The sequence below is a fragment of the Eretmochelys imbricata genome, chromosome 4 (assembly GCF_965152235.1).
Source record: "Eretmochelys imbricata isolate rEreImb1 chromosome 4, rEreImb1.hap1, whole genome shotgun sequence".
NCBI lineage: Eukaryota > Metazoa > Chordata > Testudines > Cheloniidae > Eretmochelys > Eretmochelys imbricata.
The window spans coordinates 95817207-95830846 of record NC_135575.1 but is presented as its reverse complement, the minus strand read 5'-3'; the positions used below and the strand labels follow the sequence as shown (position 1 = coordinate 95830846).

Below are 13640 nucleotides of genomic sequence, written 5' to 3'. Positions count from 1 at the left end.
AAGTCTAAGCCAGACCTGGCGAGCCCATTAAAATGGGGTTGCAACCCACTTTGGGGTCCCGACCCACAGTTTGAGAACCGCCGTGTGAGAAAATAGTAAATAATGCATTTCTCATTTACTAAATGATTAAAATTTTGCTTATGATTTGTGTCACGCTCTTTGGATGGAAATTCAAATTCAATGACAAATGCCCAAAAGGAGCATTTTATATTAATTAAATAAAACTACCTTAAATATTCTGGATACACAAGAAAAAAAATCAAAACATGTTTTGCATTTAAAACTAACAAGTTTATTAAACAAAGGAAGTATTATATATAGTTAGGGAACTGACCTGAATATTTCTGGTAACTATGTCCTTCAGCAAAAGGGAAAGGAGTACTTGTGGCACCTTAGAGACTAACCAATTTATTTGAGCATAAGCTTTCGTGAGCTACAGCTCACTTCATCGAATGCATAGTAGATCTCTTCCTCTTACACCTAGCTTTTAATCATAGATTAGAAAAAGAAAACTTTCCTGTTCTTTCAACTCCCAGTTGGTTTCTTAGCTTTGAATGAACTAGACATTGAACTGACCTAACTGAATACACTGAAATGAAGAAAATATTCTCTCTGCACCTGCAGAAGACGCTACTGCTGTCAAAAGTTGGTTTAGCATTTCTGCAAACTCTGGTTCGAGGTGCTTACCCAGAGACTTCCAGCAGTTCAGTGGCTTGACTTTCTTTAAAAATTGGCAGCAAATATGTTCTGTTATTATTTGTTTTATTTATTTATTTATTTATTGAAAAGATTTTAATAGATTATTAATTTAGGCCTCAAAACAGGATGTTAATTTCAAATTTAATTTTAAATAGGTTTATTTTGAAAAAAATAAACCTGGTTTTAATTTAAATTAAAAAATCCAAATTAAAAAAATTAGATTTTTTAAAATCATTGATTTTTATTCACCCAGCTAGTAATAGAACCATATTGCTTCCTTTTGAAATATATTCTATACTTTAATAGGAAATAAATCCTTATTTGTAGTATTATCTCTAAGTACAACCTAATGAGCAAGGGACAAAGTAATAAAATCCCTTGCATCTGTCATCTTAAGCCAAAATCCTATAGAAATATCAGAAATGCAGGGCTGGGAGGGATCTCGAGAGGTCACCTAGTCCAGCCTCCAGCACTGAGGCAGGACCAGAATAACTTTAAATTTTTTTTAAAATATACAATAAAAATAATTTGCCTGGGCCTTATCCACTAACAAAACATTAGGCCCAGATCTGAATAAAAGCATTAATTATATTAGATATGAGGATGTCTGATATGACAGTAATATCTCCATCAGCTCTCTTCGATATACTCTCAGAAGAAGTGTCTAAGATATCTGTACTGTCATTAAAAAGATGCCACAACTACATTATGATGTCAGCCTAAATGGATTGGAAATTATGATGACCGGAGGGCATTCAGTCCATCCTGAATGCTTTGAAACGTAGCCCCTGCTCTTACTGTTTTCCAAGGTTACCGCCCAGACATCAGTCATGTTTTACATGTGGATGATGCCTGCAACAGGTTATTCTTTAAAAATAAATTTCTTTACTGTAAAACTGGTTAGAAATAAAGAAAAATACTTGATCAAACCATTTTTGCCCCCTCTAAAAAGAAACCAATGTGCATATCCCAAAAATGTCTCATTGAGGCCAGCTACCTGTATAATATGTTTCATCCTGATTAAATTTGAAATTGTCAGACTAGTAAACTCATAACCCAGTGTCTAAATCTAAAGCCTGAAACTATTTCAGTGGTAGCATATGAAAGCTATAACACACTTCTTATGATCAAAGAACAGATGGGAAACAACGGCTCAAACTAATAATGTGCCTGTTCTTAGGAAAACTATATCTCTATAGCCAAATTCAGCACAGCCCAAGTAAACAGACCTTTTGCAGGAGGACCTTTGATTGGGGAGATGGAGTCATCCCTCAAAGTTGTGGAACACTGGCTCTGTTGCTACCAGCAGCAGCTGGAGAGAGCTGGGATAGACACTGTTGCAACAATGCTGCTGTGAGACAGCCCTTCTGATACCCCATACACCATTAAACATAAAACGAAGACAACTTATTAATCATGCCATGTGCTACAAAGTCATAGCTGGCTAACATTGCAGTATGCTCCAAGCAATTCTACAATAATTAATAAGATCCTTGGGAATGACATTCCCAAATCCCCCAGGCTTTGTCCTACATGATCTGCCAAAGTCAATATACTCACTTCAGGGCTAATTCCGTGAAGTGCTGAACACCCTTAACTCTCATTGTCTTCAATTAAGTTAAGGGCACTCAATATCCTGAATAGTCAGACTGCACAGACTACACAAAGTAGGTTAGGGGAGGGAGTGGAAGGGGCTACAGCACTAAATCTAAGGTCTGATACCAAGATGATATGGAAATCATTATCACTTTCCCCATGAGACTGGTTCCCAAGCACAGCCAAACTGGTAGCCATTCAATAGTTCATTTACAATTGAAATAATTCCAACCTGAATTTATGAGCTAAATTCCAAATTTTCTTTCATACCTGTTCAACTTACTCCTCAAAATGATTTTGCATGCTCCCAGTAAACAATCGCTTGTGACGATAAATCAAAACCGCCTATGAACAATCCATTCCTAGAGGGCACGATCTCCACACTTTTCTCCCTTTCTTTTCATCTTTCTTTAAAACTCCTCTTTAAACCATAGTACCCAATTGAACTCTTCAACTGGCATGCCTCACTTGGCCTATTTTAACATCTGTCGAGAGTCAATCTTAATACCGTATTATCCTAATGTTTGGCCACCTGTTAAGGTACATACTTGCTATATACTAGACTGTATTTTGTCTAGGGAGACATATGTGGATTCATGAGTCATGCTCTGTACTTTGTTTCCTTTGTGCACATTTTAGTGTTCTTTAACTTTATTTAAACAAATTGCAACAATGAACACCCACACAGCAGAACAAAACAAAGAAAACATGCTGAGGGAAAAAATGAGGGTCTAATGTCATAAAGATGTTAAAAAGTGCATGGCATCTTAGTCATGATTCAAGATTGATTTGTTTCTGGTTTGGCCTAACCAAGACCATTTCAACAACTTAACTGCTAGACTTGCATCCATTAGTCATCAAATTAAGGTGAAATGAAAAGACTTTTCTTCTGTATTCTGTAGCACATCTTCATAAATTCAATTACAGTGAAAGCTCTGGAAATGTGCCTTGAGACAACAATGGCAGGAAATACATGCTCTACTTACTACAGTTTGTCTGGCTATTGGTCATGTCACAGAGAAAAGAGGTGCCACAAGAGTCAGGGCAGGAAGTATCAATACATCTCTGGTCCCCTTCCTGACATGGTGGTTGACCTGAAGAAAAAACAATAAAAGTTTGTTACTATTAAGGTGACCAGATGTCCCAATTTTATAGGGACAGTCCCGATTTTTGGGTCTTTTTCTTATATAGGCTCCTATTACTCCCCACCCCGGTCCCAATTTTTCACACTTGCTGTCTGGTCACCCTAGTTACTATAATGGTTTAGTAGAGGAATAAAAGTGACAGTGTAGTGGTCAGAAGATACAGTTACAGATTAACAGACACAGACTAAAAGTGTTCCCAAGTGCATTAGATGGTTCAGTAACAATCTGCTGTTAGACCACCACAGTACTTGTCATTTTCAAGGTATTTTCCGTGGTGAGCATAGAGCCCCCAGCATTTCCACTAGTACACCTGGGACACCAGTGCTTAAAACATTTCTAAGGTGGAAAAAAACTTATTGGTGTTTAACAAGATTTCTCCTTTCCATCTGCTTATCCCCAGGTTTAAATTAAATTAAATGTGAGAAAGTTTATAGCTCAGATTCTGGGCTGTGCATGAGGAGTGCTTTCAGCCTGTCACATAGCTATTTGGGGAAGAGTATAAGAGGAATAAGAAGCTGGGTCAAAGGGGAATGGTATGTCCTCTCACCTCCTGGCTGGTTAAAGCAGGGAAAGCCTGTGGGAATTATTCCTCTGTATTTTTCAACTGATTTGCTTTTTGTTTTGTAGACAATAAAAACAAAGCGCCTTAAAAGACTAATCCCTAAAGCTTTGTTTTCCTTCCTTGGCTGGTGAAGCTGCCCTCCAGCCTATAGAGCAATGGTTCTCAACATTTGTGGCCCAATCAGCTCACAGCTGTGGCCTATGTGACATCCTCAGGGCCACTCAGGTAGTATATATAATTGTATGGATGTGGCCCATATAACACATAGAGAGCTGCATATGCAGCCCACAATCGTAAATAGGTTGGGAACCACTGCTATAGACGGATATCCAACAGCCAAATGCAGCAAAGTTTACGCCTCACCAGAGAGCTTCCATGTTCGAAACTTTGGCCCATCCACACTTCCTCTCACAGAATACTATCTCTACTGCTCTATTACTATCTATGTGCTGTATGACTCTGAGTCCTCCCCACCCAACTAAAATCTTTGCTAAGGGTACAGCCGGGGCTGGCATTGAAAGTCACCTCCTTTATGTGGCTTTGGCTGTTTTGTAAAGTTACCTCAATTAACTGCTCTTGAACACAGAGACTCAGTGTATAATGTTATCACTCCGTCAAGTTTAAAATCATATTATTACAATTGTCATTTGCACTGAAGTAGTGTCCATGGGCACCAACCACCAGACACTGTGCAGACACACAATAAAGAGACAAGACCCTGTCCCCAAAGAGCTCACAATCTAAATTATGTAGCTTAACCCTGAGCTAGGTGTATCAAGAGTATCTTTTCATTCCTTCGGTGGCTTCCTTCATCTGAGGTATGGCAGAGGATGTATGTTTTACATCTTTACCACATTTGCTACAGTACAATATGATATGTACATACAGGAACTAATAGATTTTTGGTCTTTTTATTTTACAAGAGCACTTGATCCTAAAATGAAACTCATAGGATAGGAAAATCTTTACAGACGTCCAAAACTGTCATAAATCTGGGCATTAAAACATATTTTTAAAGTCTTGCCATCACCACGTCTCAGCTACCTCCTACCCATCTCCCAAACAGAGGTCCTTTCTCAAGTCCTTGGTATGCTACCATCTGTGGGTACAGTACAGATTCTTTCTAATCATAATAGAGTCCACATTGAATTCATATAAACACAGTCTGCCATGTCTTTAGAAAGCAATATAGACTCAGTTTTGATTACTTCCATATTGGATTTCTATTTTCACAGAATGAGACAGCATTAAGGTCGTAATTACATTTCCTTAAGGTATGTAAGGAAGGTACGTTTTCTCATTCAATAATATGGTAAGCCAATATTCATTTGTAGATTATATGGATGAAGTAGCAAGTTACTGGCTGTTCTCCCTCTCATATCTATTCTGATGATATCACAAATGTGCTACTACTGCTCAACTGTTTTTTGAAGCCAAACCAACATCCTAAATCGTTTAAGAACTTCTCTGCCTCTCTTAGATGAATCCATACTCCTTTAACTGTGAAAAGATGAAAGAATGATTATTTACCCTTCAGTAACTGTAGTTCTTCGAGATGCTGTAGTCAGTATGGATCCCCTTCTAAGTGCACATGTACGTCATGTGCGCAAGCTCAGAATATTTTGAATAGTAATGTCTGTCAGGGAGTGGAGGTGGTGCACCCCTGGAGAAAAGCAAAAGTCAGCGCCTATGGGCAGGAAGTCATGTGATCCACACTGACTACATCTTGAAGAACCAGAATTATTGTGGTGTAAATAATCGTTCTTTCTTTGAGTATGTGTCATTGTGGATTCCACTGTATGTGACTCGCAAGCAGTATCTTCTTCAGGTTGGTGAATATGAGGAGTATCAACTGCATCAGTCAAATAGAGATTGGAGTACAGTCTCCCAAACTTATCATCTGCTCTAGCAGCCAAGTCCAGTGCATAATGCTTGGCAAATGTGAGCAGTTTATTTCACGAGCAGCCTTGCAGAGTCTGGATACTGTTTGCATGAACAGTGCTTGACAATTGGAGGGCTACCTAAGAATAGACTTTCTGGACAAAAGTATCTAGCTCTTTGGTGTCCTTGTCTTGATGCCCTTGGTGGATCTGGTCTTCTCCTACACTACAGAGATAATAAGCAACCCCAGTATCAAATGGGCATAAAAATGCTAGAAGTCCTTAGGTGGGACCTAGTAGTGTTTTTCCACCCGCTTCGAGGTTGGGGGGAGTAAGACCAGGTGTGCCACAGATACTTTGCTGGATGCAGAGACCCTTCAAAATACAAAGTACAGACTGAGGCAGTGTGGTCTGTCTGGGTCAGTAGAGGGAGATAAAATTATAGGACTAGCATGAGCTACTGAAAGCTTGCCAGAGGCAGACTGGTGTGGGGGTACCAAAAGTTTAAACAAGATGTAGGTAAGTATTTGAATGTTTGAAAGCTTAGCTGAATAGGCCCATGTCTATAAATCCTCTGAGGTTCTCCCATTACCATTCTGAAATGGGGTATATGGAGACTATATTTTTATTTTAAAAGATCAGATGGTCAACTAACATGTGGTCATGCCACGTCTTCCTGCAGGCTTGATTACTTTCTGAATTGAATGCTCTCATTAACATTAAAAGTAAGGAATTTACTCTTTCAATTGTCTCAGAGAGACTTTCAGTGTGTCGCCTCCAGCCCCCACTAACATAATATTTGGCTTCACTGTAAACTGATTCTGCACATGTGTGTGTGACACAAGAATCCGCACAATTTGGGAGTTTCTTAAGCACATATTTGGTAGTGCCCAGTATTATACTGGTTATAGAGAAATTTCAATTATAAGGCCATTTTCTCACTATTTAAAAAAAATTAGCATTGTGGGGAGGTGCGGGAGGGAGGGGGGAGTTTTCATGTTTGGACTCTGCCTGGAATTGAGTTTGAGGAAAATTTGAGAAAATCCCTTTATCCAGTTTGAGTTTTGTGAGGATGTAAAACACTATTCTCACGCTTTAGAATTCCAGTCATATTTCTTCAGACAGAGCTATAGCAGAAAAGACTGAAGTTAGAAAGTAAAAGCTGGGTATGGTCCTAAGTGAGGACAAAAGTAATTGCAGGGATTGTTTTGACAAAACTGTGACTCCTTGAAAACTGTTTACTGAGCATACAAGACAGATACACACAGTTCCCCTATGTGAAGCTAGTTCAAAGAAGGGATCAAAGAATCTACAAGTTCTCCTGGCTTTGATAGCAAAGCTTGTAAGTTATGTAAAGTGACATTATAACAAATGAACTTACAAGCTCGGATGGCAGAGACAGCAGAATGTGTAAAGCACACAGTCTGACTAGGTCTGAGCTGCACCCTTAGGAAAAGCACAGGAAGGTCCTCTCTCTTTACAAAGTGCAACTTATTTCTCTTCGTACAACAGCCAGTGCCTGAGGTATGGTGGAGCTGAGGCATGGCCCAACCTGTTCTGTATGCCCTAGGGCAGTAGGGAAGGGGTGGTCCCTGAACTCCCAAATGTAAGGACTGGAATTCTGCCTGGCCCTTATGGGGACTGTGCAACGGGCACAGTGGAAATCTCCACAGTATGCACCCTGATAACGACCAGGCAGAACTTCAGTCCCAAGTAAATTTAGAGAGACGCTTTCCCAGTGGGAAAACTTGACAAGGTTGTCTAAATGAAGGTCCCTGCTCTCTGGCAGATTGCTAAAAGTGTTTAACAGCATTTTACTAAATATTTAAGGATAATGAACAGAAGAGAAAATTTTCTAATAATTTAAAGGCATTGCAGCTAAAGTGTTTAGATGGGAACACTTTAAGCTGTAAGCATATAGTCAGAACATTGACTGTATAATAAAGGCCCCTTCTCACTCTTTGTCTGCTCCTTGTATCTTTGAGTCATACCCTGTCACTTTACTGGCAGAAAAAATTTTATTACTCTTAGTCCCACAGTGGCAAGAAAAACAATGAGTGAGAGAGAGCAAGACAGACAGACATGCACCTGGATTCTATTGTGTCTCATGCACCAATATGTCAGCTAAATAGTCTTGTATTAGCGATGAATAATTTAGGAGGCAGAAAGTAAGGTGGATGTGACAAGGCTATTTCAGAAAAGCATCTTTCAGAGGCTGCTAGAGACAGTAGTACAGTTTCTAGCATATTCCACTCTCCTTTCTCAACTCCCCTCCTTTCCCCTCTATCTTGCAACCTCCAACAGGAGAAGCAGAGGGACCTGGAAAGTACAGTATAAGCATGGGGATGCAGAAAATGACAACAAAAATAGACACCAGAGAAGGGGAAATATGGAGGAGAGGAAATTGAGCCTTGATTGGGGTTGCACAGATATAACTGAGGGCAACATTTGGCTCTGGGTTTTACATCTTCATATGACAAAAATGTAAAAACTATCCTGCTGTAGCTTTCACCAATGCAAGTTGTAAGATCTAGCAATCTTGGTGGGGGAGAAGGAGCTGAATTTCTCTGCTTTATTTCTTCAGTTATTCTTTAGACCAGATGACTTAAAATAGCAATGGGAAGGGCCAGAGATGAAAAAGGTACCAGACGACCCCAGAGGAGAGTGGACTTATACGAAAGGATTTTATTTTTTTCCCCAAAGTGTGTCAGTTCGGTGTTCTGCCATTATTGCCAGTTGTGAGCATTTACAGCATACCTGTTTTTCCCCTTACTGAGCTTCCTACATTTAACCAGTAGTTCAACAATGAGAACACTTTCTTCCTCTAATTCTCTGTTTTCAATCAGGAAAGTCTTTCCCCGGAGGTTCCTTGCCAAGTGGCAATAACCACGAATGATATCTAAATGCCACTGACCCATCCTAACCGCAGGGAAACTCTTAACAGCTGGATTTATTGAAATACAGAGAATACTAGTATTTTTTTAAAAACGGATTAGTTATGAAACCAAATGCTAGCATGGCATTTCCATCTCTTTGCTTAGCCTCAGAGTAGGTTCTTCAGGAGTGGTTAAGAAAAAGTTCTGACTGTAACGTGGAGGAGTGGGGGGCACTTCTTGTGTGCCAGTTGGGGGACAGACATCCTTATGTCCTTATTTCCCAAAAGGAAGTTCCAGTACAGAGGGTCATTGGGGATTGGTTGACTTACTGCAAAGAGAATGAAACACAGCATACCCTTATTTTCACTGCAATTATCTTCATCACTTCCATCTTTACAGTCATTATCCCCATCACACTGGAAAGCACTGGGAATGCACTGTCCATTTCTGCACTCCACCAGACCCTGACTGTAACATGCTGGGGAAACAATAACACATTCCAATCATCCTACATGTCTACAGGTCTCATTTCTTTTAAAGATAATTTTTGAAAAAAAATATTGTTGGAGGGGCTGGCAGCAACGCTTAGAAAGGTAGCCCAACTGTTACCATTATAAAGACCCTGTTTTCAGCTGCTTATAAACTTTCTCAAATTTTAACCATTTGGGCTGAAATTTTCCTTATCAGGTGTCTCCCTCAGGCTAAATTGTTCTGGAAAATTTCAGCCAAATGAGTTGGCTTTTTCTAAGAATGAGGGTAAGGAAAAATAAGTTGTTTTGCCCATGTTAAAAAATTGTTCAAAAATCTGCAGTGCCTGCATTCTTTGGAGCAGGGATTTGAAATTTGGCAGGGGGTGGGTTTTTGCTGTCTCTGCACAAAAACATCAAAATTTTACCAAATGATAAGACTGGGGGGGGGGACGGGGACGGGGGAGGGAACAGTTTACACATGATCAGTAGATTTTTGCAGATACATTTTTGGAAGACTGTCTGCTCTGAGCATGCTCCAGTTTGTTCCTGAGCAGGACTTTCCATGTAATATCAGCTGTGGGATGATGACAGCTCTGCCTGGTCCAGTCTGGGTAGCTGAACTGAGAGCCTCTCTCTCCTGTGCTCTCAATGGATATGGCTACACAGGGATAAAAAACCACAGCTGGCCCAGGTCAGCTACTTGGGCTCACAGGACTCAGGCTCTGAGCTGAAAAATTACTGTGTAGATGTCCCTACTCCAAAATGCTTACAATTTAAGAAGGACAGTTACAGTATTCCAATTGAAGTGATAATGAACCAGAAGGAAAGGTGAAGAACATAAGAACAACCATACTGGATCAGACCAATGGTCCACCTAGCCCAGTATCCTGTCTTCCAACAGTGGCCAACGCCAGGTGCTTCAGAAGAATTGAACAGAATACGTAATCATCAAATGATACATCCCCATCACCCATTCCCAGCTTTTGGCAAACAAAGGCCAGGGAGAATTCAGAGCATGGTTTTGCATCCCTGCCAATCCTGACTAATAGGCATTGATGGACCTATCCTCCATGAACTTATCTAGTTCTTTTTTTAACCCAGTTATAGTCTTGGCCTTTATCACATCCTCTGGCAAAGAGTTCCACAGGTTGACTGTGTGTTGTGTGAAGAAATACTTCCTTTTGTTTGTTTTAAACATGCTGCCTATTAATTTCATGTGGTGATCCTTAGTTCTTGTGTTATGAGAAGGAGTAAATAACACTTCCTTATTTACTTTCTCCACACCAGTCATAATTTCATAGACCTCTATCTTATGCCCCCTTTGTCGTCATTTTTCCCCCCCAAGATGAAAAGTCCCAGTCTTATTAATCTCTCCGCATATGGAAGCTATTCTATACCCCTAATCATTTTTGTTGCCATTCCCTGTACCATTTCCAATTCCAATATATCTTTTTTGACATGGCGTGACCAGATCTGCACGCAGTATTCAAGATGTGGGGATACCATATAGAGGCAATACGATATTTTCTGTCTTATTATCTATCACTTTCCTAATGATTCCCAACACTGTTTTAGCTTTTTTGACTGCCACTACACACTAAGTGGAGGTTTTCAGAGAACTGTGCACAATCATAGAATCATAGAAGATTAGGGTTGGAAGAGACCTCAGGAGGTCATCTAGTCCAACCCCCTGCTCAAAGCAGGACCAATACCAGCTAAATCATCCCAGCCAGGGCTTTCTCAAGCCAGGCCTTAAAAACCTCTAAGGATGGAGATTCCACCACCTTCCTAGGTAACCCATTCCAGTGTTTCACCACCCTCCTAGTGAAATAGTTTTTCCTAATATCCAACCTAGACCTCCCACACCGCAACTTGAGACCATTGCTTCTTGTTCTGTCATCTGCCACCATGGAGAACAGCCTAGCTCCATCCTCTTTGGAACCCCACCTTCACGTAGCTGAAGGCTGCTATCAAATCCCCCCTCACTCTTCTGTTCTGCAGATTAAATAAGCCCAGTTCCCTCAGCCTCTTCTCATAAGTCATGTGCTCCAACCCCCTAATCATTTTTGTTGCCCTCTGCTGGACTCTCCCCAATTTGTCCACATCCTTTCTGTAGTGGAGGGCCCAAAACTGGATGGAATACTCCAGATATGGCCTCAGCAGTGCCAAATAGACTCCAAGATCACTTTCTTGAGGGGTAACAGCTAATTTAGACCCCATCATTTTATATGTATAGTTGGGATTATGTTTTCCAGTGTGCAGTACTTCGCACTTATCAACATTGAATTTCATTTGCCATTTTGTTGCCCAGTCACCCAGTTTTGTGAGATCCCTTTTGTGACAGGGTCGGGCCAGATGGTTACAGGAGAGCGATAGAAGGCAGATATATTAGCCCCAGGTTAAGTAGGTCCCTTGTCCCTGGGTAAGGTAACAGGGAAAGTTCCAGAACAATCAGGAACTTTCTGGAAACAATTAAGACAGACAGGCTGATTAGAACACCTGCAGCTAATCAAGAAGCTGCTAGAATCAATTAAGGCAGGCTAATCAGGGCACCTGGGTTTAAAAAGGAGCTCACTTCAGTTTGTGGTGCGCATGTGAGGAGCAAGAGGAACTAGGAGCTGAGAGTGAGAATGCGCACTGTTGGAGGACTGAGGAGTACAAGTATTATTGGACACCAGGAGGAAGGTCCTATGGTGTGGTTAAAGAAGATGTTGGGAGGAGGCCATGGGGAAGTAGCGCAGGGAGTTATAGCTGTCACACAGCTGTTTCAGGAGGCACTCTAGACAGCTGCATTCCACAGGGCCCTGGGCTGGAACCCGGAGTAGAGGGCAGGCCCGGGTTCCCCCCAAACCTCCCAGCTCCTGGTCATACACAGGAGGAGTTGACCTGGACTGTGGGTTCACGAAAATGGCTGAACTGAGGGCTGCCGTGAATCTCCGAGGCAAGCAAATCCGCCAATAAGTGCAAGACCCACCAAGGTAGAGGAGGAACTTTGTCACACTTTGTAACTCTTCACAGTCTGCTTTGGACTTAACTATCTTGAGTAGTTTTGTATCATCTGCAAATTTTGCCACCTCACTGTTTACCCCTTTGTCTAGATCATTTATGAATATGTTGAACAGTACTGGTCCCTGTACAACCCGCTGGAGGACACCACTATTTACCTCTCTCCTTTCTGAGAACTGACCATTTATTCCTACCCTTTGTTTCCTATCTTTTAACCAGTTACTGATCCAAGAGAGGCCCTTCCCTCTTATTCCATGACAGCTTACTTTGCTTAAGAGCTTCTGGTGACGGACCTTGTCAAAGGCTTTCTGAAAATCTAAGTACACTACATCCACTAGATCACCCTTGTGCACAAGCCTCCCTCAAAGAATTTTAGTAGACTGGTGAGGCATGATTTCCCTTTACAAAAATCATGTGGACTCTTCCCCCAACAAATCATGTGTCTGATAATTCTGTTCTTTACTATAGTTTCAACCAATTTGCCTGGTACTGAAGTTAGGCATATTGGCCTGTAATTGCCAGGATCACCTCTGGAGCCCATTTTTAAAAATTGGAATCACATTAGCTAACCTCTAGGGTAACTATGTTTGCCACAGTACGGTACCTGCAAGGACATTTACCACTTACTAAGCTGTATGAAATCAAATTACCTTAAATTCTTGTATTTCTAGCAATATTCCATCCTTAACATTTTGTTAAAACAGTATTGATATGGAGACTTAAGAAACCAGGTAACTTACAGCAATTGACTTCATCTGACTTGTCTATACAATCATGGTCACCATCACATACCCAGTCTACCGTTATGCATCTTCCATCTCCACATCGATGTTGCTTCAATGGATTGCAATCTGATGAACAATTAGGTGGGAAAAAAAGGAAAGAGGAAAAAAATTAATTCCAATTGTGTAATTCCTATTTCTGCTTGACAATTCTATGCTCTGAAAAGGTCATTATCATTACAAATTTGGCAATTTAGTGTTAGATTAGCAACAGTACACAAGGTTACCATACTGCAGTATTACTTAAACTATTTTATACTTATAGTAAATGCCTTGAACAAAGGAAAAACTGATGTAAAGTGAGGTCAGAATGCTGAGAAAGATGGAGCTTGCACCAGCTCTCTCGTCACTATTAGCACTAATTAGGTTCCTAGAGAAGGCCTAATTGGTCAGAGATGGGCCTAATTACAAGACAGGGGTTAGGAAGTTGTAACCTGAAGAATTATTACACTTATAAGATTATGTATTGGGGTGCAACAGGCACTTGTTACAGATAACTCATTCTTTTCCTAGGTGGAAAATTAGAGTTAATTGAGAAGATGGTTACTTGGTGAAACACACACAGAAGCTTTATTTAATACAGACAAGTATAACTGACATAGTAGAAAAGGATCAATATACATA

At 40.5% G+C, this 13640-nt stretch overlaps 1 protein-coding gene across 1 annotated transcript in view; it reads right to left on the bottom strand.

Moving 5' to 3' along the window:
- Positions 1–13640, bottom strand: part of CORIN (corin, serine peptidase) — a 315814-nt gene that overhangs the window by 79016 nt on the left and 223158 nt on the right. Inside the window, exons 8-10 of the mRNA XM_077814583.1 lie at positions 12975–13085; positions 9114–9236; positions 3282–3389 (exon numbers count right to left, since the gene is read on the bottom strand). Coding sequence (XP_077670709.1) covers positions 3282–3389; positions 9114–9236; positions 12975–13085 — 342 coding nt within the window. The remainder of the gene's footprint in view (positions 1–3281; positions 3390–9113; positions 9237–12974; positions 13086–13640) is intronic.